This window comes from Amblyomma maculatum, chromosome 1 (assembly GCF_055883805.1).
Source record: "Amblyomma maculatum isolate TAMU_Amacu chromosome 1, ASM5588380v1, whole genome shotgun sequence".
In the NCBI taxonomy this organism is placed as follows: domain Eukaryota; kingdom Metazoa; phylum Arthropoda; class Arachnida; order Ixodida; family Ixodidae; genus Amblyomma; species Amblyomma maculatum.
The window spans coordinates 206,886,407-206,912,472 of record NC_139344.1 but is presented as its reverse complement, the minus strand read 5'-3'; the positions used below and the strand labels follow the sequence as shown (position 1 = coordinate 206,912,472).

The 26,066-nt window shown below is 44.4% G+C and overlaps 1 protein-coding gene across 2 annotated transcripts in view; it reads right to left on the bottom strand.

Annotated features, from left to right (window-relative positions):
• Arms (Ankyrin repeat-rich membrane spanning) overlaps nt 1-21,098 on the bottom strand; it is a 70,852-nt gene extending 49,754 nt beyond the window's left edge. For both annotated transcript variants that reach the window (XM_084590106.1, XM_084590107.1), the window contains exons 1-13: nt 20,901-21,098; nt 20,183-20,300; nt 19,963-20,061; nt 15,335-15,433; nt 11,967-12,164; nt 8,195-8,293; nt 7,419-7,517; nt 6,797-6,994; nt 6,610-6,708; nt 6,427-6,525; nt 5,321-5,498; nt 3,046-3,210; nt 2,223-2,405 (exon numbers count right to left, since the gene is read on the bottom strand). In XM_084590106.1, coding sequence (XP_084446232.1) covers nt 2,223-2,405; nt 3,046-3,210; nt 5,321-5,498; nt 6,427-6,525; nt 6,610-6,708; nt 6,797-6,994; nt 7,419-7,517; nt 8,195-8,293; nt 11,967-12,164; nt 15,335-15,433; nt 19,963-20,061; nt 20,183-20,290 — 1,624 coding nt within the window. In that variant the 5' untranslated portion in view covers nt 20,291-20,300; nt 20,901-21,098. The remainder of the gene's footprint in view (nt 1-2,222; nt 2,406-3,045; nt 3,211-5,320; nt 5,499-6,426; nt 6,526-6,609; nt 6,709-6,796; nt 6,995-7,418; nt 7,518-8,194; nt 8,294-11,966; nt 12,165-15,334; nt 15,434-19,962; nt 20,062-20,182; nt 20,301-20,900) is intronic.
• Between the last annotated feature and the right edge of the window lie 4,968 nt (nt 21,099-26,066).

The window sequence follows — 26,066 nt, the reverse complement described above, 5'->3', positions numbered from 1 at the left end:
CAGGAGAAGCCAACTTTATGTAAGCCTTGGAGCCGTGATGGACGGCACGACCCGTTCAGAAAGTAAAAGCAAAAGAGTAAAAGTGAAGCACGAAATAAGGAAGGGAAGAACCGGCCGAACATTCACAGCACTGTGCTGCACAAAGCACAAGGCAGCGCTGGCAAGAACTGGAGGCACAGCATGTGTGGTTTTGCAGCGCTTGACTGTCTCACACATTTCTCATCTATTGCCTTTTAAAAGACAGAAACGGCGAAAGATGATGCAATGTTCATGAAAGGCTTTGGTTTTCACATGAAATCAAACTGGGCTGTATTCGTAGCCATGTTGCCCTTCGTGCTTAAGAGGTACTTCCACAAGATGTAAACAAAAAAATCGTACTTAAAAAATGGCCCAAAGAGACAATAAGTATGGGATGGAAGGTATTTAGAGTGCTTTTTTTCATAAAGCCACAAGGCGTGTTTAGTAAGTAGCCATATAATTAGCAGACAGCATCTTCAGGACCATGTCATCACCAGCAACTGATATAGTAAAGGTTTTTGCTGGTCCCAGTGACGTTACTATAAAGGGGTTCTACTGTATCTGCAAACCCCTACCCAGTGCCTTCAATGGAACTAAAGCTGAAAATATATTAATAAAATGCATACATCAGAGCACTGGCATGTCATTCATTAAATCTGAGCCACTCAGCACTAAAAAAGCGTCCAGCATAAAGACAGGTGGCAATCAAGCTTCAGAATGTACAGCATTAATTCTCCCTTTTGTTTGGTTTACAATTTGACGAAGTAAATTAAGTAATGCAAGTTGTTTTTTTTTTCTTTCCAGTTGTCTGCACGTTTATTAAGCTTAGCCAAATTCATCCCAAGAGTGCTTTGGTGTTAGCACAAGCTGCAAGCTCAAGGTGATGAGACCTGTCTATTACAGTTGCTGATGAACATGGCTTTGATGTCATGTTTCCTGTTCTTCTGTGTTTCACACAGTGCATTCCCCAAGATGTCCCCTTTCCAGCTAGCCCACTAGACTCAATTTAAAAAGTGCGTCTCCTACGTTTCAGCTTACAGCGTTAAGTCCCGTTCAGCAGGAAACGCGACATTGCAACAACAAAATCCAGAATAATCGACAACGTCGTGACATCAGAGCCAAACAATTATGCTCAAAGTAAAATTTGGTTGGTCAAATCACTTAACTGAACCTCTGTCCTTTGGGTCACGAGCCAGGCACGCTCTTTCCAAGAATAAATGGAAGACTCAACTGTGCATTTTACACAGTGTGATAGCAAGAGCTGAGTAAGAGGTGTAAGCGAACGGGACCGACCCTTTACCCCTATTACATTTAAGATGAACTGGAGTGTCCCCCGAATTTTCTTTACGAATTACTCTGGTACTTTAATAAGTCAAATGTAGCTTACAATTGAGACTAGTTCACAGTACTTGTGGGGACAGCACAAAAGTTCACCACAGCAAAGTACAGTCACAATGCTGTTACACGACGGGTGATGAAATACATTGTCATTACATTGTCACAAAAAAGGACCCCCAGGGGTACTAGTGAATCCACTATGCAACTTAGAAGCAAATCCCTTGGTCTATGTATTCTGACAATTCCTGTACACAAACTGTATGTGCCAGGCAGGACTACTCTCAGTGCTCAAATCCAAGCAGTCCAATGTTCCCGCTAAGAATAACTAAGCCAGTAAATCTGATCTAAACCTTCTAAGGTGAAAAATCCCTCAAGATGAACATTTCTCAAAAGTACTCGCTATGTCCATGAGCACACGGCAAGAATCATATGATTTTTAAATGTTCACCGAGGAGAGAAAACAAACCACTTCACTCACCATGCTGCAATTTTACAAGCGCTTCACCCTAAGAGAAAACACCTTTAATTTGGGGTTATTATGGGTATAACAGTTCAGTTCAGAAAAACTACCTATTCACTCCGATGAGGTAGACAAGACATACTCATCCCCTCAGCAGCCTCCACCATAGCAGACCACACCAGCAGAAATCTATGACAGACGATTTAGCTCAGCAGGTTGAATAAGCAGCCACATCTCACCTTAAAGAAAAAGCCTATACTAAAGATGAAACACTCTGCCATTACAATGCGTGATGACACCCAAAAAACCCTGGTAATTTAATCCATTATAAAACTTTGACAGAGCAAGGCAAACTTGAAGCAACCCAGGTAGGCTAAGTGGGCAGTTAGATGCATGTAGGGCTCACAAAGAATGCAGTAGGTGAGCAGGAAGGAGCCAGCTCCCAAGCTGATTCCCAGCAGCCACTGTCCGGATGCCAGAAGAACGCAGTAGCCTAGCATGCATGAACAGAACGATACCAGGCAAAACAGGACCCAGCTGAAGGAAAACGTTGGTTCCATCCACTGGACTGCAAAGCTCCGCATGTCCTCTGCCAAAGAGAGTGAGGGTGACCTCTGTTCATAAACTGCACATCTCTAAGACTCGCACATGAATACTTTGACATAAAGAGCACATTCCAAATTAACAAAAAATGTACAGCTGAGAGTAAGGTACCTAAAGACTATCTTATGCAATGTATTGGTCTAACAATAAACATTTTTTCAAAAAATATTCGCACACACACATACAGAAAGATTAGAGCTATTTTTGCAACTTAAATGCAACTCAACTGCATTTAAGGCACGGACTTCAATGTCACTGACCACCAGATCAAAGCTTGGTTATGACCTTCCAAAGGCATGTGGGTTGATTGAGACCAGGACATCAATTCTATTATGCAATTAAAACATTTTTAAACTTTAAAATAACCTTCAGAATCTTTGTTTCTCTTCACGAGCTGAAGGAGTGGCAGTGACAACTGTACTATACCTCAAACACCGTGGAAGGAGAGCACTCTCTAGCCTTTAGGCCCATGAACCACTGCTGATGAAAAGCCCAAACCCATGATCACTTCAAAAGAAAATGTTCAAAAGAGGTCTGTCTGGTTGGGAAAGAAATTTAAGTCAGGAGACGTTCTTTCCCAACCTAAATTAAACACTTATTACTGCTAAGAATAGCTTCCTTCTCACCTTCAAGCTTGCCAAGCAAGAAAGATTTTCCACTTCCCCAGCGAGCATAGAGACCTACTGATATGGGCATTGACAAAGATGGTTCACTCAAAATGTCTGCCAGAGCACTACTGTACAAGTCATAGCCCAGCATGTTTTCATTGTCCTCATTTGTGTTCAAACGACCTGCAAAAACACCATAGAAATTTTAGGTCATCGAAAATACAACAGAAAAATTCTGGCTTGAATCAGAAATGCATTCCACAAAGGAGACAATAATGTGACCAGAGGAGCAGAGAAAAATTCTTTCTGAATAAATAATTTACAAACTGCAAACTGCTACTGAATGCTCAGCTTGAGAGCCAGGGGATCATGACCGCTCTCCTCCCGTATAACCTGCTACAGGTGACAAAACGTTCGCAGCGGAAGCGTTCGAGCAGCAACACTTCTAGTATTTAAACAATGTTTCTGAGAATGAGTGCCCATATCTGTACATGAAGTCATAGCCAAGCAAATTCGACAAAGCTGTCCCAAATGTTGCACCCAAAACGGTATATATACGTGTGTATATATATATATATACACAGTCGAACCCGGATAGTATTTCGAATTTTGGTTATATCAAACTCGCGGATAATCCCCTTGAAAATCCCACGTAAAAGTATAGGAAAGCTGAGTCGTACATCGAACTCAATTTCACCGGTTGTTCGATATATCAAACTCCACACCACGCATTGGACGGTGCGCCTCCTCCAAAGACGATCGCATCACCTCGGCCGTTTACTGCGTGACGTTTTCAAGCCACGCGCGGAGGGAATGAGAGGGCACAGCTCGGCGACGGCTGGTCTAGGGCAGTGCTGCGCCCTTCCCCCAAAGGCGTGCGCATCTGCGGTGATCGCTGCTGCGCTAGCACGTGACGTTTGCAAGTCGTGTGTGAAGGAACGAGAGGGAACCAATGCAGCCGTGGTGTTCGGGAGAGGAAAAAAAACGCGATACAGCGAAGAGCAAGGGTGCAACAACTCTTCTAGTGAGCTTTATCTCTCCCCTTCCCCTCTCTTTCCCGGTCTCGTTCGCAGCAGCATGCACTACGCATGCGCGGACAAGCCAGCTCAGCTAATGGCAGACGCTTCTCCAGTGCGTGTTGAGAACGCTCTGCGCGTGGCGGCTGGCGTGCGATGAGCGTCTCGTGTCGTCCTGCTGAACGCGCGTAAGCTACGGTGGCCGCGAACGCTAAAAAAACAGAAGATTTTAAAAATTTATTTTGCAAGGGTTTGTTCTTGCCATCGGGCTGAACGTATGCTATGGCGGCTGCGGAGATTAAGAAGCGGCAATTTTTTTTTTTCTTTTGTGAGAGTTGTTCTTGTCGGGCTGAATGTACGGCGCAGCATAAGCTATGGCGGCTGCGGACGTTGAGAAGCAACTTTTTTTTTTGCGAGAGTCGTTCATTGTTGTCAACGAAAGCACACGGTCGGCTGCGGTCATGCCCCCCCCCCCCCCCCCCCTTTTAGCATTGTTCGCTCCAAATGGCATTTGCAGATATCACGCTTGCCAGTGATTTTGTAGCAGTGGACTAGGCCCGCAGCACCCCAAGCACGGCACAATAAATCGAACCAGGCTTGTGCAATCAAGCCATCACGCGGGCACTCCACCAAGTTCGCTCCCTGCCACCGCAGGATCTATGAAAAGTGTGGTTAAAAGATAAACACGTTGTGGCGTTATTGCTGCGCAGCACCTTGGCATGCTGCCAATAAATCAGCTGTGGATGCGATGGTCGAAATGGAGGAACATGCCACCGGACGTTTTTTCTTTTTTTTTTTTTTCAAATTCTCGGGGGAAAAAATGGGGAGTGGGTTCATTATACGAGTGGGTTGACTACACGACAAATACCGTATGATTTTTCACGATCGCTAGTGGCGTCTCAAGCCGATTTCTGTATATCGAATTATCTATATATCGAACTATTTCGTGATCCCCTTCGAGTTCGATATATCCAGGTTCGACTGTATATATATATACAGCTTTATCCTCATTCATGGGCTTCAGTTTGAATGATCTGTCATATATTTCTTAAAGTAGCGAAACCACACCTGAAAGGAGCACACATGTAAAAGGAGACCCAGTAGCTGGCAAAAAGAGTGGTGCAGAAGCACTCTAAGGAAGTTCATTCAGGCTATTATTTTATACTAAAAAAAATGTCCACCATAATCCATAAATGTGTCTAAGGCTACAGCTTAACAGCACATTGAAGCTAACAGTTTGCCAAATCTTGAAAATGAAAGAGAAAATACACACTCACGAGCACCAAAAATTTGGGCAAGGATGCTCTTCTGGTGGCTTGTATCAATGTTGTAGGGAGTCTCATTACTGCGATTTGGTCTATACAACAGCTGGCTGTTTTTTGGATTACGCAAAAGTATCTCCACAATCCCCTTGCTTCGTGCACGCATTGCTATATGGAGTGCTGTGTCCCCTCTCTGTGAAGAAAGAACAAAAAGAAACATCAGTTAAATATATCCTTATAGTACCCCCCGCCCCCCCAACACAAGCACTGTCATTAAAAATATCTCGCAAAAGTTGAAAGCCAAAAACAAAAGCATTTGAAGTGTTTTAAGGGCCAAAGTCACAGAAAAAATGTGGTGAGAAGAAACGCAACCGCAAAAGCAGGCACTAATCCTGTTGGCAATCACAAGTCAATTTCATAGCCTCAATCATCACCAAAAAAAAAAAAAATCTAAATACATGCATTTAAACATAGGGGATGTTCAGTTTAAACTTTCTCCAACATTGTATCATACGCTATTATTGTTTAAACTTGCTCTAACATGGCATCCCATGCTATCATAATGATACTGTAGAAAATGCAGGTGCTTTAATCACCTATTTACGGAAGCATCCTTCTAGATTATTCCTGTGACAAAAAGGTTAACAGAAAAGATATACATATCAAGAGCTTAAACAAATTAATTGCAACCGCCATGGAATCATCTACACGAGACAATGATAAAAGACATGAAAATAGTCCAGTACTGCACTTTCCACCCCAGCCTCGTCTATAGCAATAGAAAGGCGCATTCCTGCAACAGTCAACATTTCCGGATGTCTGCACTTCACAAGCTCTGGAATGCAACCAGTAAGCCATAGCCCATGTGGCAATGCACGACCAATAAGAAGCTGACTTAAGGCCACAGCAGCACGTCAAATTACCACAATACTCCACAGTACATTTCTGTGAAGTCAATTTTTTAGAATGTTCAAAGCAGGAATTAGCCAGCACCTAGCTAAAGCTGCTTCAGTCAATAGATGGCAATGAATTAATTTTATAAAAAAAAGCATGCGACACATTTTGCTTTCATACAACTCACACTGCCAAATGTTACACTGCCTTCGAAGAAGTCCTCTCACCTTGTCTGTAGCAGAAACTTTCGCTTTTTTGTCAATTAACATCTGCACTATTTCTGTGCTGCGGATTCGTGTTGCTTTCATCAACGGAGTGTCTCCATCCTGCACAAAGATGACAGGTCACAGATCTTTCCTCCCTCCACAATATCTTGCATGCAAATCTGTCCAGTATGTTAGCACACTGACCTTTGTTGCCAGCTCAAGGTTTGGATTGGCATTAAGGATAACACGCACAATATCAGTGTATCCTTTCTCCACAGCCCAATAAAGAGCAGTTTTTCTGTCCTGGAGAAGAAATTACATCAAAAACACTGAAATAGAGAAACAGGAAACCGCAAAATATTCATAAGGATAGGGAGAATGAAGTGTATACCATGCCCTGCACATCAACATCTGCATACTTCTTGAGTAGTACATCCACAATGGAAAAGTTTCCGGCCTTTGCCGCATGAATCAGGTTTGTGTCTCCACTACGATCATGCATGTTGACGTAGGCACCAGTGTTCAGCAGAGACACTGCGATATCGGTGAACCCTTCCTTGCAAGCAATGGCCAGCGCTGTGTAGCCATCCTGTAATGGATAAGCATGACAATTTTTCACATTCAACTCGCACTGCAGGTCTGACTTTAAAAAAGAAGTCACTTCGATCCGGTTTCCCTACACATTCTGTTATAGATTTGTCAATGCAATCATAGCTTTTTTTTCTGCCTACAGCCACAACCATTTCGAGAAACTTAATTTGTACACAATACATCCTCCAATGGAAACAAAGATTTCAAACACTCACAAGTAACATAATTAATTTCAATTACAAGACTACTTGAGAAAAGTTGATGTCAATAATACCAGCAGAAGCAGCAGCAGTCAATATCAATGCAAATATGCTGAGCAGCCATTAGACAAATGAATAGGGGCAAATAACTCATCTTGCTGGTAACAACACAGCAGAAATAGAATTTATACTTCACAAGATTTTTCAGAGAAATCTACTCACAGCATCGACAGCATTTACATTTGGCTTGTATTCCAGCAGCATGCTAACAATATCTGAGTAGTTCCCCTTTGTGGCAATTATCAAAGCTGTCCATGAGTACTGTAAAGAAACATCAACATGAGTAAAATGCCCTTCCGTTCAGGAAGTGTCCAATGAACATTCTGCATTAAACTCCAATAACTTTGCAAAACTGCAAAACATGTTGCATAGGATGACATAGTACTACACATAATATACATAACACAAAAACTAAAAACAAATCTTTTCAAACATTTAATGAAATCAATCATTCCCACAAAATTTTCAAATTTCAGCAGCCATAGCCTAGTAGCTACTTTTGTATGATGTGCAATTTCATACAGACAAAAAAAAAATTCTGAAAAGCAGCAATGACTTAAGTTTACAAAGCAAGCCACGAACAGGATCAAGATATACTCTGCTACCTCTATGACATACTTTCTTTTAAACTTCGATATGGATCTATTTATGAATCTAGAAAGCAGTTCAGAGTATACAACCCTCCAAATTCTACCAAAAAAAAAAGAAGAAAACTTAATTTACACACAATCACTGTATTTAAAACATGCTCCTCAAACATATTTCCACTTTGCATATTAAAAACTGGCTTCTATTTAGGAACCCAGTTTTTAGAGTAGAACATTCACTTGAAATACCTCTAGTGGAGAACACACGAAAATAAAAATAAGGTTAATTTCACTCCCATAAAAAAAAATGCAATGATAAACATCCTAATAACAAGGTGAAAGAGAACTAACCATTCCAGCAGTGTCAACATTTGCACCTGCTTCCAAAAGCATTTCAACAATGCCTGTAAACCCTCGACGACATGCCCAAACCAATGGTGTAGTTCCATACTGTGTAAAAAACAAAGCATAATCGCCAAGGATACATGTTATAAACCACTGAAACCAACACATAGTTCCGAGTAAAAACATCTTACTTAGAGCAGCACCCATACTACACAAATGTAAAAGTAATCGTTTTGCCAAACAGAACGGCTTTGTTTAAGCATTTAAGCATTTTTCCAACATAAGATAACAAAGAACGCCGATGTTCACAGTACTGAAAGCAAATGAAATTTTTGTTCTGATGTTGGCCTCACAGTTGTCCGGCCAACATTTCTTCTTACTTCTTTAACAATGCCTACTGTGCTTACTCAGTCACAAACATATGCGGTTATTGCAGTGTTATCTCAACTAATGTCAAGAAGTGCAAAACAGTATAATTCTACAATGGCCACCCCATGTCTATGCACGCCACATAAAACTATTTACCCCACAACATAATTTTTATAGTTCTCTTCCCGTATAAGAAGCAGATGAAGGAAACAATGACCCGTCAACAAAGGAATTTCATGCAATTTCAGACAGATATGAAACTCAAATGAAGGTGGATTTAAGGGGGGACCCTGGTCTTAAAACAATATTTTTTATTTACTGGTAGATTTTGATGAAAGTTGCACCATTTATGCAACTTTTTGTGCTGATTTCAAATATGCACATCAATTTTATGTAAGCCATTTAGTTATGAAGATATTGAGCACTTTATGTTCTTTGTTTGGAGGTGCGCTGTCAGTAAAACTACAGGAGCTATAATAAAACCCGACGTATCAAATCAATTTAGAACACACAGAGAATGCAAAAATCAAGATTGAATGTCCTGGTTTCATTTTAACCAAAGTTACAGCTTGTCAAAGTTCAGAGACCAAAAAGCCACCTTGACACTCCAGAAAACATGAAATTTTTAATAACTTTCCACATTAAATACCACAAATTAATTTATATTTTTGCACTGTACATGAGTTTACCTTTCTGGTGCAAAAGGAATTATAACAATATCATAAGTAGAACCAGAGATATCGCACCTCCAAACATGTACCGTCCTCAATATTTTGATTTTGAGAAATTGAGAAAAAACGTGTTGATAAATTTTTGAAGCACCAAAGCTAACAGAAACTCATTAAAGTTGGTTCTGACTAGCTCCTGATGCCAATGCATCATTTCCCGTCGATATAATTCGCCCTCAAAGAATGAAATTTCCGGCGAACGGGACGCATGGTCCGGAGGCCGCCACCAAGACGAGTGCGTTTGCATCGTGACCTCCGCAAAAGTTGGTGCCAAGTTCTGGCGTGCGATCGCCATTCTCACGTTCATGCAGTAAACGCAGTCGGCCTGCAACTAGTGATAAGCGACCGCTGCCCGTCTTGCACCGCGTAGCATTCAGAAGAAAGTTTATTTCGACAAGATTTGGGATTCCGCGCAATCTTTATGTTCCGCGTGTCGCGGGACGCTGCTTCGCGACTGCCGCTGCGGCTGGTCGCGGCACTGCCTCACAGGGCGATCTATCCCGACGTTGAAAGCTGCACTTGCTCATCTGCACCCTCACGGTTCCGTACGCGGCATATCGTGCCGCTCCTCGCTATCGCACCGAGCACGACTGGCTATGCTACGCCGTTATCAGGCCATCGCGGACTCGACGCAGAGCGTCGGCGCTTCGTCATTGATTGCAGATAACCAGATGCGGCGATGCAGCGTCCCCGGCGCGTTTATCTCCTCTCGCTACTTTTTTTTAGGCTAATAACGAAGCGTGAATCTCAATATTGCGCATTTCGTGTTTTGGTTACGATGAGGGAACGGCGCTAGGCCGACTAGGCCTAAATGAGAGACCTTTTCAAAATGGCGCCGGACCACGAGCAGTCGACGCCGCCAGCCAACCAAAGCTCGCCTTTTGCTCACGTGCGGTGGGAGTCCAATAGCAGGGCGTGTTTCACGCAGTTTTATTCCTTTGTTTTCCGCTTCGGTGGGCTCGCTCATGGTCACCAACCGAGATATAGGAATGGCCTGAATCGCGATCTTTCGAACGACACCAAGATTATGCCCGCGGATCGCGTATTTCTCGAACTGCGGGATATCGAAATTCGGCGCGATTTGACCTCAGTTTAAAGGGCCATACGCGCAGATTCTAGTCTTTGGAACGCTGTAACACGCAAATTAGGCGATATTTTTCAACGAAACTTCGGAGATAGCTGCGGAAAGATCTCAGAATCGCGAAAACGAGAAGATTGAAAATCCGATTTTTTGACCGATTTTTGGCTGCAAAGACCTGGGTCCCCCCTTAATACTGAAGACAAAATAACTGAGGCCTCTATGAAAAGAGCATCAGACCTAGAACAAATTATCCCTCATCAGCTTAGTTCTTCCTTCTAAATACATTAACAAAAGTTGGCAAATTCTATTTTTTCCTTTGACTAATTAATCCTGACAACAAGGTCACCCAACTTATACAGGACTATACAGTTTAATGCACACGAGACATTCATCCTCATTCACTTTTTTTACCTAAAATGCTTTACAGAAGGGTGACATTAATGCGAATGTGACCTATGAGTATACACCTTTTCAATAACTGCTTGCTGGGCGCTGCCATATTGCTCGCTGGACTGCACTTTGCGCTTGGCGCTAGCACGGTGGAAGCCGCAGTGGAACCGTCTTTTTTTTTTTTTTTTGCAGTCCAGAGAGGAGGCGTTTCGGCATCTAACTCGCACGATGAAAAGGTATATATAGGACTCCCAAAAAAACAGAGATGATTTGAAATAAGGGACTAATTACACATTATTATCCACCTAAGTGCATCCGTACGGCTACAAAGGAAATCTACATAGCTTTCTTTCTCAGAAACTTTGAAGTGGGAAAAAAAAACACCCTGGTCAAGAAAATTAACCTGGAAATACGACCTCTTACCGGGGCAGTCTTGAACTAAACAGGGTGGCTACCAGGACACGTAGCAGATGACAGGGCGAGGCTGAATTGATCAACAACTTGAACCAGGAACACTTTTAGTCCATTAAGTTAAACGGAATCCTATATGTGGAGTAGATTTGTACTAATTATTCATGACCATCTATCCCAGCACAGCCACACAGTTAAAAAGGAAAGCTATATACCGCTGTGTAGCTGTCCTTTGTAGATCTATGACTGCACTTGGGTGGATACTAGTCAGTAATTACGCCCTTATCATTAGACAAACTTAAGATGAATTCTTGGATATAAAGAACAACATTAGAATATATGGCTGCTTTTCTGCAGACTCTGTATAAGAATGTGTGCCTGATATAAGAACCTCAATTAAAACCATCTTTCACATCTCTGCAAACCTCAACAACCCTGCAAAGCAGTGCACATGGCATGCCCACGTGGCACTCTTGAAGCAAGCATGAAAAAAAAAAATATCTAGAAGAAAGTCTCCCATCTTTCCTTTTTTTGCATTCCCTCATGTAGGCAGTCCTATCTAACACCTGATCTCAGCAAACACACTGTCTACCATCATAGAGAATGCCTCGGCACCTGTTACGTTAATTTCTTTTAAATGCAACTCCCAATGTCCTTTTCTCCAAACAAACCTTCTAAAAGTTTCAAACCAACCTTCCTGCATTTCTCCCGTCTATCTTATTTTCTTTTATGCATTACTGTTTTCTGTAACAGCACAGCTCCCTGCTTCTAAAAAAGAAAAAGTTCTATAATGCTTTACCTTGTCACCAGAATTGACTTTGGCACCATAGCTCAGCAGATCACCCACAATACTTTGATGTCCCCGACCTGCTGCCCAAATCAGGCAGGACATGTGGTTAAGATCATGGACATTAGGGAAAGCTCCCTGCTCCAGCAAATACTTGGCAGTTTCAGTGTGTCCTTTATAGCAGGCCCACATAAGGGCAGTCCATCCACCCTGGAATAGCAATCCACACAATTACAACCAACCAACCATAGAAACAGTAATAGTAATCTTTATTTCCACTTAAGCATGATTCTGGAAGGTGTGCAAAGCACACATTCTATGTTACTCCACATTAATTTCTGGGCAAAGTGTCTGGTAGTGTATTTTCTTCTTGTAATGGTGCATAAGACATCACTAAACCCGGATCGCCATGTGGTATTTGCCTATGACTGCTAAGTAATTGCTAATAATCAAATGTCTTGTCACCTGTACCAGTTTTGGTTTTAACAGCCAGGCGAAAGCTACGGTGTCAAAGTTAAATTATGCGTCATGTGAGGGATGAAAAAACTGCAATATAATCACTTTGTCGCTATGAACCACTACAACATTATAGACAGACTACCTCAAGAGCTGGAATCACAAGTGAAGAAGCAGCAATTAAGGAATTTTCTTCACACTCACGTGACATATATGGACCTTTGACGTCACAGCTATTGTTCAGCAGTTGAAACCACAACAGATGAAAGAAAAAAATTAAGTTAAAAATAACTTAGCGGTTGTAGGCAAATACGGTGTGGTGATCCATGTACAGTAATGTCTTACAAATCGTTAACAAGAGGAAAACATGCAACAATGATTTGGCGTCTATATGACTCACTTAAACCTCAATGAAGTAACACATCTGTATACAGCATATAGTGCTCACACAGAGCAATGGAAATTCTCTGACATTATACAGCAAATTTCCATCTGATTTATGCCAGCATAAAGTAGCTGCTACTTAGCAATGTCAGCACTTGCACACCTGTGGAGTGTGCCACTACTCAAGATAAAGGCAACAGCAATAGCAGGTCAAAGCTTTGGCTCCCACAGGCAGTCTAAAAGAAGGCAGGAAAGTAAACCTGATATGAGGAAAGCTGCAAAAGTAAAATAGTAAAATACTGTAGGTTTCATTCTTGTGCTCACACTGCATATCTTGGTATAATTTCTTCCGGACATAATCATTTGAAAGGCAGCTTTTCAAGATATTTCTCATAATGAGAGTTTGTACAGAAAATTGGGCCTGAAATTCAAGAATGCCAGGATTTCAAGGATACAAAGGGGCAATTTCCAAGGAACGCAAGAAAGCTTTTTTTTTTTTATCACATAGATTTGGAATCCATTAACACTTGAGGTCTGATTTCCCTCTCCACAGACATAACCTTACATGGCTGCTGAATTTCTGCCTCTGTTCTTGCTGCGCCCTCCCAACCATGTGCTAGCATTGTGAGCAACTCTTTCCCCAACACTTAAGTTTCCATTAATATAGCAACTTCTGGATGCCAATGACTGGGAATGTGCTTCGAAACTTTCTAGTGCTGGCTCACTTCACTCATCTTGCCAAACCACTTAACTTCTGGCACAACATCCACTTTGCTTTATGCGGATAGTTAATTTCTGCTCTTGCCAACTCACCATTATTCACATGTTTGAACGAGGCAGGCTGAAACTTGCATGTTACATCTGACATGGAAGGCATTAAAAATTCTAACGACACATCTCAAAACATACACAAGGCAAATTGATGCCATGAGAGCCAATGTCACCAATACTGAAAATAAGAGACCGCTCCTCAGAGGGAACAGTGGGAGACAGAGAGAGGACTTGGAAAATAGGCCTCCCTAGCAAGTCTCAAGGAAACATTGTGCTTCCACTTTGAAGCTTGTTTGTACAAGAGGAGGGCATCTAAGAACATAAAAATGCTCACAGCAAAAAAGGAAAGTGGGAGGGGGGGACCAGGAGGGACATATTGAAAAATTTATGGCCCATTAGAAGAAAAAAAGCTAGCTGCTCGTGACTCTGGTATGATGGCTCCAGCCACCATGTCCTCGTCTGGCTGAGTCCTGTGTTGTCGCTAGGGTTTTGACCATCCTCGCCTTGTTTTCCCTCTCTTGTTCCCATTGCAGGAAACTCTTAGTCACCACATAGCCCAGCTTCTTCAGAATAAAACAGCTCAATCCTAAACGTTCAAGAAATTGAGCGTGCATCACAATTTAAGGAACCTCAAGGGCCTCTAAAACAGTTTTTTTTTTTTTTTTTTTTTTTTCAGAAATCAAGGGTATTCAAGGATTCCAAGAGACTATGGGAACCCTGCTCATTACCAACAAGTAACTTTTACAGCCTCTTTAAAGGTCCACTGTCCACCCTCCGGTCGAAAATATTTTCTCCCCCGGTGACTGTGAGACTTCGCCCCTAGAACGCAATGCCGAAAAATGTTTTTGAAAAGAGTCACTAATAACGCAGTTACAGCCACCGCAATCATCCGATTCTGTCATGCTTCTCTCCTTCCGTTCCCTCGCAAAGGTTTTTCACTCCTGCCCGAGGTCGTCTAGCCTCCGCAAGACAAATTCCCCTTCCTCCTTCGTGTTTGGCGGGAGGTGGGGCGTGGCACTCCACGGGGGGGGGATTAAAAAAAAAAAAAACGGGCGAGGGAGTGCGCGCCGCTGGATTCAGTCTGGCCGTGGCGAGGGAAAAGCGCGCAGCGAGCGGTAGACACCCATCCTTCTCCCGTCAGTCAGCGAGACGGACCAATAGACGTCGTTATCGGGAAGTATGTCATAACTGTGGCTAAACGGGCCAGCGCAGGATACGGGGAAGCTGGCTTCCCAAAGGAGAGCATGAGAGAGCTTTGATTTGTATTTTCGTTGCTTTGTGGCGCGCATGTCACTGTAGCATTTTGCACAGACTATCTCCAGTACCTGATCGAAACACTGGGCTCCTTTGCTTAAAAGGTCCTTCCCTGGACAGTGGCCCTTTAAGACAATCTCATTCAAAGCAAACTGCCAGCTTGGGAGGTCTTTTTCAAAAGAAAAGTTTTACTATGTCTTGAAAGACTCACTTTTTAGGGAATAATGAGATATACAAGTTTTCAGTTATGGTATATGAATGACGTCAATGACATTTAATACATAATGTCAAATAATACAGGTACCATATTCAAAAAGAAATACAACAGGCCACAGCTAAGACAATAGCTAATTCTTTACCAAAACATATGCAAAACTTTACCGATATAGAACCAATTGACTTTGTTTGCTCTGTCACTTCCGGACACATGGTTCACAGCAGAAAAAGAGCTAAGTGCATTATGCGGTTGCACACATGTAAAACGTAAAAAAAAAAAACAAAAAACGAAAACTCACCATATCTCGATGCTCAATGTCTGCATTGTGCATTACAAGTTCTGAAACTATGTCTGTATATCCTTCCTTGGCAGCATTCAGCAATGCTGTCCAGTTGTCCTGTAAAAGTGCCAACAATATCACAGTGACTGAGTATGCAAACTGCAACCATTAATTACTCAAATGGCTAGACTAAGCGCAACACAAAAAGAGAAAAAAAAATTTAGGGGGACTCTCAGGCTCTGCCTCAAGGGCATGATGCAATAGCAAGCAGTGATCTTCTTTAATTAACCAAATAATCATTAGCATACAGCCAAAAGACACCAACCACTTTATGTGAAAGACCACATGAACAACCCGCCTTCCCCCCCCCCCCTTTTCCCCCCAATCCATACAAGCATGCCTTGCGTAGCCTAATTGATAGAATGCCCTGCTTGCAACCAAAGAACTGTGATTTCGAACCCTTACTGAAATCTACAGTCTTTGAAATTTTTCTGTAAGCGAAATCATATTTTTTTAAAAATGTTAAAAATTTGAGACATGTGTTGACCTTTAATTTGCCTTACATGTCATGTTCTAATCACTTTCATTTTATGTGTGACACCACGCTTCATACGAGTGTTGTGGGGCGTTTCAAATCCCCGCACAAGGTCATGTGCCCGTGATGTCATGGCGTCGTCAACCAATCAGAATCATCACATTGCAATGGCAACCACGATGCCAGGTTTTCTGCAATACAAGACCTTTGCGCTGCTGTGTAAAAGAGCTAAGACAGGCAAAAATATATGTATATATATATCAATTTTACACAGAGAGGTATGTGTGATTGAAAACTAGAGAAATAATGCAACGATTAGAAGAGTGTAAGTATGGGAAAGTTACAGATCTGTTTTCTGTAAAGCCAACACACTGAAACAGGACAGAGACTGATGTGAATAGCAATTTGTATATGTCTAGTTCCTCCTTGTGTATCATTCATTTTTTTCAGTCCAGTCTGCAGATAACGAAAAAAATTTGCCTTTTACTATAGCTCTTTCAGGTTTTTGTTTTCTGGTCTTTCTTTTTCATTGAGAATAAGCCCACCAAGACGTAACCCTTTAAGGAAACAACAATAGGTCTTTTAAAAGGCATTTCAAATGAAATGAGCCAAAATTATCTAAATATGCACACGTTCATTCAAAGTAAATTATGGACATAAAAATCTCCCACAGAGTTACTATTTTTCTTCCGATTATTAGATTTCTCGACAGCACTATTTCCTGGCTATGTTCAAAATTTGAGCACACTGTGGCCGTATGCTAACATACGAGTGAGCTGAACTGGGAGGCGTGCAACATGGAGCTGGAGTGATGTACGGCTCACCCATCATGGTGGCTTCCCTGCAGTGCTTAAGTGCAAAGGAGGCGAAGGGGCAAAGCATCAAGAAAGACATCGAGCTAACATGAGAGGTCCGTTCCCGTGGAGATACGACATGAAGAGATGAAATGCAGCTGCTTCTTTGCAGTGTCTCATAGTATGGTACAACCCCAGAATGCAGTGACAAATACCCCTCAAAGGAGGCTTTCCAGTCAACTACGTCAGTTATCAGCATAACTGGCCCTCAAGAGGGAAAGACACAAGCCTTTGTCCATGTCAATCCAGGCTGTGCAGTTTCTTCCATTCCTTTCATCTGGGCACTGAACACCGGTCAGTAACACAGTGCCCTTTGCAGCCTACTGGCATGAGAGGAAAAAACTCCTTGTGTTGTTCAGCTGGATGGTTCCTATCTATACTGGATATCTGTGAGCAATAGTAACTGGATAAGTAACTGGCTCTATAACCTGTGAATAATAGTAAGTTCAACTGCAGGTGTATGTTTCACCAACGTTCGATTTTTCTGCCCGCAAACTCTTATGCCTCTATTCCACACAAAGGCCAAATATATCTGAAGACTTTCCTTCAGCCCTCCTGATTTTTAATACTATCTCGGGACAGCAGCGCCGAGGCGAAGCAGAGTGGAAATCGGAATAGCGAGCATGTGCATCAGTCATGCAGCTGAAGATAGCGTTGTGTGCTTGCTGTTCTGGAAGCTTTGTGGCCAAGTTCTGAGAGCGTTCTGTGTGTGCATGCGCATGTGCGTGCATTAAGCCCCTGGTGTAAATTTAGTATTCAGCCAATGACGATGAAATTCGTGAACCAAATAAACTTCAGCTCCTGTTCAAACTGAGCACACTGAAGTGACACAGCAATCCTCTACAGGCACATTCTTACTAAGTGTGCCACTTCATCAGAAGCCAGCAACATGTAGTGCACCTTTGCAGCACTCTAAGTCCTTGTTGTCTACACCTGAACCAAGCATCATATGCTCAAGTGTTCCTCGTATAGTCTTACCGGGGTACATAACAGTAAGCTGAACATAGTGTTTAGTGCTAAACAACAATATCCTTTTTCTCTGTGCTCCTTTTATATGGGACAGCAAGGCCACTCCAAAATTGCATCTTCACCCCGTTCTCTGGACTTGCCTAGCATGAAACGCTGCCCACATTCTAGACTCTTTGTTACGTTCTAATCCTCTGTGCACGGAACTCCGGCATTGGAACTCAGGCGGTGGCCCCAGCTCGGCCACCCAAAAACCATCACTTCCTGGTACCGCGGATTGGTCTAATAAATTCCTCCTTCCTTTAAACATTAGCAAGTGTAAATCCATGACTTTCACGAGGAAACACACTGTGAATCAGCATCAATATAGTATTGGCTCGCTTTTAATTACCCCCGCATTATCCTACAGATATCTTGGCCTCCACCTAACACCATCACTATCATGGGTAACCCACATTCAAAACATTTGCGCAGAAGCCTCACGCACACTCGGTTATCTGCGACGTAACTTGAAGGCCGCATCCCCGGAAATAAAGCAACTAGCCTATATAACTTTCATTCGCCCCAAACTAGAATATGCGTCCTCCATTTGGCATCCATCACAAGCGTATCTCGCCACCGACCTTGAAGCCGTACAGAATCGCGCCATCCGATTTATAACATCTTGCTATTCAAAGAAAAGCAGTATCACAGCACTGAAACAATCCATCGCCATTCCATCGCTCATGTCACGCCGTATCATATCTCGCCTATGTCTTCTACATCACTTCTATTATCATCCCCGTACGAGACATGCAAAGCTACAGCCCCCCCACAGGACATCTAGCCGCCTAAACCATAATCATAGCATTGCACGTATCAACTGTCGCACCTTAGCATTAAATTCTTCATTTTTTCCGGACGCAATAATACTGTGGAACGCCCTGCCAAACAACATCGTATCATGCACTGATCGCAAATCATTCAGGATAAAATTAAACCACCATCTTTCGTAAAGAAATCGCTGATGACGTCGGCTGAATTGTGGGCGCGCGGGGGAGGCAGCGCTTACCTTGTCTTGACTTTTTTTTTACGTGTGTGTGTAGTTGTGCTGACGTTGCCATCTATGACGTACCAACCGGCTCAAGTTTCACCAGTTTCGTGAAAGCGTTTTTCTCTTGTATAACATATTCGGCGCCATTTACTTACGGTATTTTGTTCTTTTTGTTTTTTAAAAATTACTTCGTCTAACCCTTGCATTATTTCTCTTGTTTCTGTTTTCTTTTCTTTTCTTGTTATTTTTATGTTTTCCTGTTCTTGTTCGCATTGTATATTGAGTTTGCTCCCCCCTTATGTAATGCCCTCGGGCCTTTAAGGGAAAAATAAATGAAATGAAATGAAATGAAAAACATGACATTGAGCAGAGCGCGCCCAGCAGCGAGGAAGTAGTTCTCCAGCAGTGGACGAGCACGGCTGCACGGGGAGCCCGCTACCTCTTAAGGGCATGGGGCCATATTATTTCCTTTCGGGTCGCAATTTTCCAATTAAAGACCCCTCTTAAACACCTTCACGGTGTCTGCACCTCTACCTCGCAACACCCTTCGGCCGCCACTGCATCTTCCCAGGCTACTGTGTGATCCACAAGAACACTCATTTCTGAAAACTAGTCATGATTAGTAAAGAATAAAAGGTTTCACTCCCTCATGCCATTCACTGGAGCTAAGCTTGCAGTAGCAGACCACAGCCCAATTGTGACTGGTTCACCCCATAATGCCAAGCCTTACGTATACACAAGTGCAAAGATGGGCACGCTTGTCTAAAGCACTTAACCGACGTACGGCAAAGCAAATGTACTGAAATTTTAATGCAACTGTTCTGATAAGAAAAATGTGCTCACATCTGAATGATTATATGTCTTACCGGCAGCGCTCATGTAAAAGTTTTAGTTTTAAAGTTCAGTCCTTTTCTTGCACAGGCCCCGCCAGGGTGGCACAGTGGTTACAGCGCTCGACTAGTTCCCAAGGATGCGGGATCGAATCACAGCCTCTGCGGCCGCTTTTAGTTGGAGGCGAGAAGTAGGCACCCATGTGCTGTACGATGACAGTGCACATTAAACAACCCCAGGCAGGCGAAATCTCCTATGTCCTCCAATATGGCGTCTCTCATTGCCTGAGTTGCTTTGCGACGTTAAACTCCACAAACCAAACCAAATAAAACATTTCTTGCACAAAGCTCAGTTCAAGTGCTCTATATATGTGTGTTCCCAACTGTAGAGTTGACACATTTAAAGGTACCAAAGAATGGCAACTTACAAGGTCTTCTAAGTGCACATCAGCTCCTTGTCTAATAAGTTCTTCTACAATGGGGAGCTGTCCGTACTGGGCAGCTATCATGAGCAGTGTTTGGCCATTCTGCAAACAGGAAAAAGTTACAAAGATAACACAGCCACAATACTATACAATTAGAGAGTACACAATGCGTGGTCCACAAGCAAGGTAAAGCAAACACTGAAAAAATTTCAAAATTTCCCACCTCGTCCTTCTCATCAGGACTCACGACCTTGGAATTAAGAGACCTCTCAAGAGAATGCAGGTCTCCAGCATGAATAACAGAAACAGCACTTGCAAACGCAGACGACATGTTGTCTAGCCTGAAAAGCAAATGCAAAGTATGTTAACAGTGACCTGAAAATAAACTTTGGAACAGAGGGTAACCTCCAAAAGAACAGGTCCATAGCCCAGTATATCGTTAGAAAATTAAAAAGCAACTGAATGCAAGGTACTTCCGCACGTGTATTCGACGTATAAGTGCTCTGAATCACTATGCAAAGGATCCAGGTGGTCGTATTTTTAGGACAGTAAAAAGTACTACAATCATTATAAAGCACATGCATTGAGTCCACGCCCAACGCCCAGGACAAACGTATGGTACCCAATGTTCAGCAATTACACTAAAATTCGTGTATAGATTCGTTATTATACCTCTCTCTTGTTTAGAAAAATATATAGTGAGTAGTTCCAACCATAAATTTTTATACGGCAACGTTCCTGTAAGACCTTTCTGAAAGAACACTTTGACGGTCACACGACCCGCATAATACGCTCATTGCACAGAAACGACATGGCACGTATCTACTACAGGAGCGCTTGGCATGGCATGTAGTACGTACTACAGGAGCAGAAGTGTTTGCAGAAGAGAAACGCTGTACAACATAAATGTGTGAATCTGTCAACACACATCTGAAACTTACTGCAGCACTTAAAAGCAACAAATTGAATCCAGCACAGCTGTCGGTACGCAAGAAGCATGTCTAGTCGTTCTTGATTATTGCACTGGTTGTTGGGTATCACATACTGAAACAAACCAATGTATAACGCAGCACCAGCAGGATGACTGGCATGGTAACCGGAGCGGGCACATCCGCAAGAAAACCGATATTACTGACTGCCAGTGGCTAGTTATTTGGCTCACGAACCAGCTGCTGCACCAGTTTCGGTTTCGGACATAGAGTTCCTTACATGGTTTCTCTATGGTTTCGGAGACCAAATGACCGAAATATCAGGAATGACCAAACGTTTTGACGATGCACACTGAAATTTATTTATTTATTTATTCAAGTATCTACAGCGCCAGAATGGGCATAATTGTAGGGGGGAACCGCGCTAACCGCGCCGTAAGGGAAGGTAGGAAGGTGGCAACAAAAGTGGAAAGAGCAGCCGTAGTGGAATGGAGGGCTGCGGAATCTTTACGTGCGCTGACATCGCACAGAACATGGGCGCCTCTTCGTTTCGCCTCCATCGAAACGCAGCTGCCGGCGGTCGGAATCGAACCCGCGGGTACTCTAGTAGGGCATCATAATCACTGAGCCACTGCGCCACCGCGGTTGGCCATATTACAGCACCTCCCAACTTAATGACAGCATATCGTTAATTCACACAATTATTCGACGAGAAAGTGCTCGGCGATATTCATATCCGATTATTACCTGCCAGAACTGTGCTCGTGATTTTTCGCTCACAGCGATCAAGTACTGACCATGATAACAGCTGTAGGCAGTGCCTCGAAGGCTATGGTTTTTGTCCATAAAGACCATGCTAGCCTATGCTATTTTCTTTTCTCGCTTAGATCAGGGCCGAATTAGGTCGCGCAACTATGCGCGCCTTTTAGCATGGTATCTAGATGCATGTGGGGCTGCCACTGGTGTTTCGCGCAATACAAACTGCACTGGAACCATTCAGCAGGACGGACCTGCAGCTTGTTTATCATTTTTGATATAGTGTTGAGTTGGGCCATAGAGAAAGAAAGAATAATTAAGAGAGGACACTCCCGAGACTAAAACCCGCCATGAATAGGGTTTTTTCGGTTAAAATTCTGTCCCTAGATTTTCCCAAACAATTTAAACGCCGTTTTTTTTTTTTTCAAAGTACCTAAATGTTGACTATTATGTCCTTAGTTGAGTCTTAATTTGTCCCCAGATTTGTGGCGGGCTTTTCGGTGGTGGTGGTGACCTGCGCTGACTTATAGGGGAGAAAACCTGGGCCAGGGGGCGCTGCGCCGCTCTGTGCGTCAGCGCCCTCCATGAAGACCACGTCAAAATCTACGCGCAGTGGCGACGCCAGCGCTCGGTTTCCAGCGGAGCGGAGAGGAACTACAAAACCTACGCGCATCCGCGCCCGCGCAGCGCGCGGCTGTCTGCGGAGTCTGCGCAGCCCGCTCGCTCGGGAGCGCGTGCTACAGGCAGCCGCACGTGCACGCGGAGCGGGAGAAGGAGAGTGAGGACGAGGGGGGATGGTCGTGCGTCTGTGCGCGCAAAGCCGGCGCTCTTTGCCAGTGGTGTTTCTTAATTTTGCTTTTTTCTGTGCCCCGGCTGACATAGAGGTTGGCTGGAGGCACGCTTTTTATCGGTGCTTTCGAAAGTGAGAAATTATGATTAATTGATCGCCGCGGACATTGTTTTCAAAGAGCGCTTCTTGGCAGGCTCAGACAAAAAACAACAACAACAACATGAACGCGAGTTCGGTACTCGAAGGCAGAGGCAAGCGACAGGTATTTTGAAGGACTTGAGGCGGCACCTCTTGATGTCACTTCCATGTTGCTCAGAGAATGAAGGGTCCAGCCTTCTCGTTGAGAATTGATACGCGTGTACACAGCGACGAGTGCTCCGGGCGCTGGTTGGGGAGCTTCCTTTCCATTTGTGACTGCTCACTTGAAAGGGGCCTATTAAACTCTTTGGGGACAGACGTTTTAGGCGATGCTGCCGGCGCCGTGGTGCCTGTTTTCGGCGCGTTTAGGACGCGTTCCCTACAAAGGCACAAAGCATGCCGCCTTGTATACCCTTTGGTTCCTGCTGACAGCGGTCAGGGGGAGTTCGCTGCTGTGGCGCTGCCATCCGAAATCAATGACTTATCTACCTTTAACGATGAGAGGTTTCTTAACGACCTGGATCACTGACGAGAAGCCGAGGCACGCCATTTTTTCGGCAGTTTCCTCTCTCCGCGAGACGAAGAACGAGGAAATGCCTGACGACTTTTCATGCAGGCGGGGACATCTCTCCAAGTAAACCTTTGTCTTCTTAATTCCACAGCTACACTGTGCAATCCCTAGTTCAGTTATCTCTAGCGAATGCGCAGTTTTGAGCTCCCGAAGCAGGATCGCGTATGAGGATAGAACGATTGACGTACGTGTTTTCCCTTTATAAGCGCCGAGTGATGGCATTAATGACATATATCTGTTTCTTGAGGCCGACTTGGTTCCGCGATGGCTGCTGCGGCACCGCCAGTTACAAACAGAGGTGCGAGATACCTAAAAAAAACCGACAACCATCATTTCAACACGAAAGGGAGAAGAGAGAAAAACACTTTCACGAGTTTTGCGAAAAAGCGCGCCGTCACTTTTTCATTCCAGTTTTTTTTTTCCTTGCCCCCTTTGTTAGAGCACGACGGCGGCCACAATGCGGCCGGAGGAGGAGAGAAACAACCGAGCGCGAGGGCGCAAACACGTGCTGGAAAGCAGCGCGGAGCAGACGACAGCATGCTTTTCTATGAGGCGGGGAGCAGACGACGCGGCCGGGCTGCGCGTAGATTTTGACGTGGTCTTCATGGAGGGCGCTGACGCACAGAGCGGCGCAGCGCCCCCTGGCCCAGTGCTGTCGTCTGCTCTGCGCTGCTCTCCAGCACGTGTTTGCGCGCGCGCGCTCGGTTGTTTCTCTCCTCCTCCGGCCGCATTCTGGCCGCCGTCGCGCTCCAACAAAGGGGGCAAGAAAAAAAAAAACTGGAATGAAAAAGTGACGGCGCGCTTTTTCGCAAAACTCGTAAAAGTGTTTTTCTCTCTTTCGTGTTGAAACGATGGTTGTCGGTTTTTTTTTAGGTATCTCGTACCGCTCGTATCTCGCACCTCTGTTTGTAACTGGCGGTGCCGCAGCAGCCATCGCAGAACCAAGTCGGCCTCAAGAAACGGATATATGTCATTAAGGCCATCACTCGGCGCTTATAAAGGGAAAACACATACGTTAATCATCCTATCCTCATACGCGATCCTGCTTCGGGAGCTCAAAACTGCGCATTCGCTAAAGGAGATAACTGAACTAGGGATTGTACAGCGTAGCTGTGGAATTAAGAAGACAAAGGTTTACTTGGAGAGATGTCCCCGCCTGCATGAAAAGTCGTCAGGCATTTCCTCGCTCTTCGTCTCACGGAGAGAGGAAACTGCCGAAAGAATGGCATGCCTCGGCTTCTCGTCAGTGATCCAGGTCGTTAAGAAACCTCTCATCGTTAAAGGTAAATAAGTCATTGATTTCGGATGGCAGCGCCACAGCAGCGAACTCCCCCTGGCCGCTGTCAGCAGGAACCAAAGGGTAAGGCGGCATGCTTTGTGCCTTTGTAGGGAACGCGTCCTAAACGCGCCGAAAGCAGACACCACGGCGCCGGCAGCATCGCCTAAAGGCCCGTTCACACTTGCGACTAGCAGCGGTCGCGCGACCGTTTTGGTCGAAAAGCGACAGTCGCAAATGGTCGCATCGGTCGAAAAGCGACTGCCGCGGGCCGATCGGGCACTGCTCGAATTTCCAGTCGCGCGACTACTAGTCGCAAACCATTTCACCAATCAGCGAGGTCCCGGAGTACTCGATCGAGCACCTTCTCAATGCAATTAAAGAATACCCCTACCTTCTCAACAAACGGCACCCGGAATTCAAAGGCAGGGAGAAGGATATGGCCTGGGAGGAGATTGGAAAGATATTCGGACTATCCGGTAAGTACTATGAACTTTTGAGAAATGTGTTTTCACGCAGGCGCAACATTTTATACTGACACCGTTTATTCGTCGTCGGCGTTCTCGCCTGAAAAAGCTGAAGTGGCTGGCAAGCGGCTGCTACCGACGTTCGCTGTCGTCGCCCTGCAGCTCTCCTACTCCCAACTCGTTTTTCGAGAAGGCGACAGTCGCAAGTGTGAACACGGTAGTGGCGAGCTCCTCTCCTCTGGTCGCGCGACTGGTAGTCGCGCGTCCTCATCTAGTCGCAAGTGTGAATAGACCTTAAAACGTCTGTCCCCAAAGAGTTGAATAGGCCCCGCGTTCATGTTTGTCTGAGCCTGCCAACAAGCGCTCTTTGAAAACAATGTCCACGGCGATCAACTAATCATAATTTCTCACTTTCGAAAGCACCGATAAAAAGCGTGCCTCCAGCCAGCCTCTATGTCAGCCGGGGCACAGAAAAAAACAAAAATAAGAAACACCACTGGCAAAGAGCGCCGGCTTTGCGCGCACAGACGCACGACCATCCCCCCTCGTCCTCACTCTCCTTCTCCCGCTCCGCTTGCACGTGCGGCTGCCTGTAGCACGCGCTCCCGAGCGAGCGGGCTGCGCAGACTCCGCAGACAGCCGCGCGCAGGGAACCAAAGCTGGAGCACGGCCGGTCTCGAGGGAGAGGGCGCGCGCTCTTTCTTACGGCCTTCTCAATCGCCGCGGGAACAATGGGAACTTTTCTCCTTGAGTTACGCTCTCCGCCATCGCAAGGGGCGCGACCTGCTCACTGTTCCGCGTCTGCTTCAGCGGCGGCGGGTGGTTTTTGCCTGGTTTCGCGTTGTCGCTCGCGAGTTTCGTGGTGAGTGCAGCCCCGAAATTAAAGAACACAGAAGGTAGATGCTGCAGCGGCATGTCGTCAACGTACCACACGTGAACGGATATAAAAAACACTGTCGTTCAGCAAACGTTCGACAAGCATGGCATACATTGCGGCACGGTAGCTACTTTTGTCCATTTTAATCCGAATTTTTTCCCAAGCCTGTACAAGACTAGGAACAAAAAGAAAACTGAATGAGCAGTGATCAAGTCGAAGCTTCTTCAAGGCTAACATGACAGCAACTCGTCTGCAACAGCAAAACCGTCTTTCAGCGCTAGATGCGGAACCATTCATGTAGCA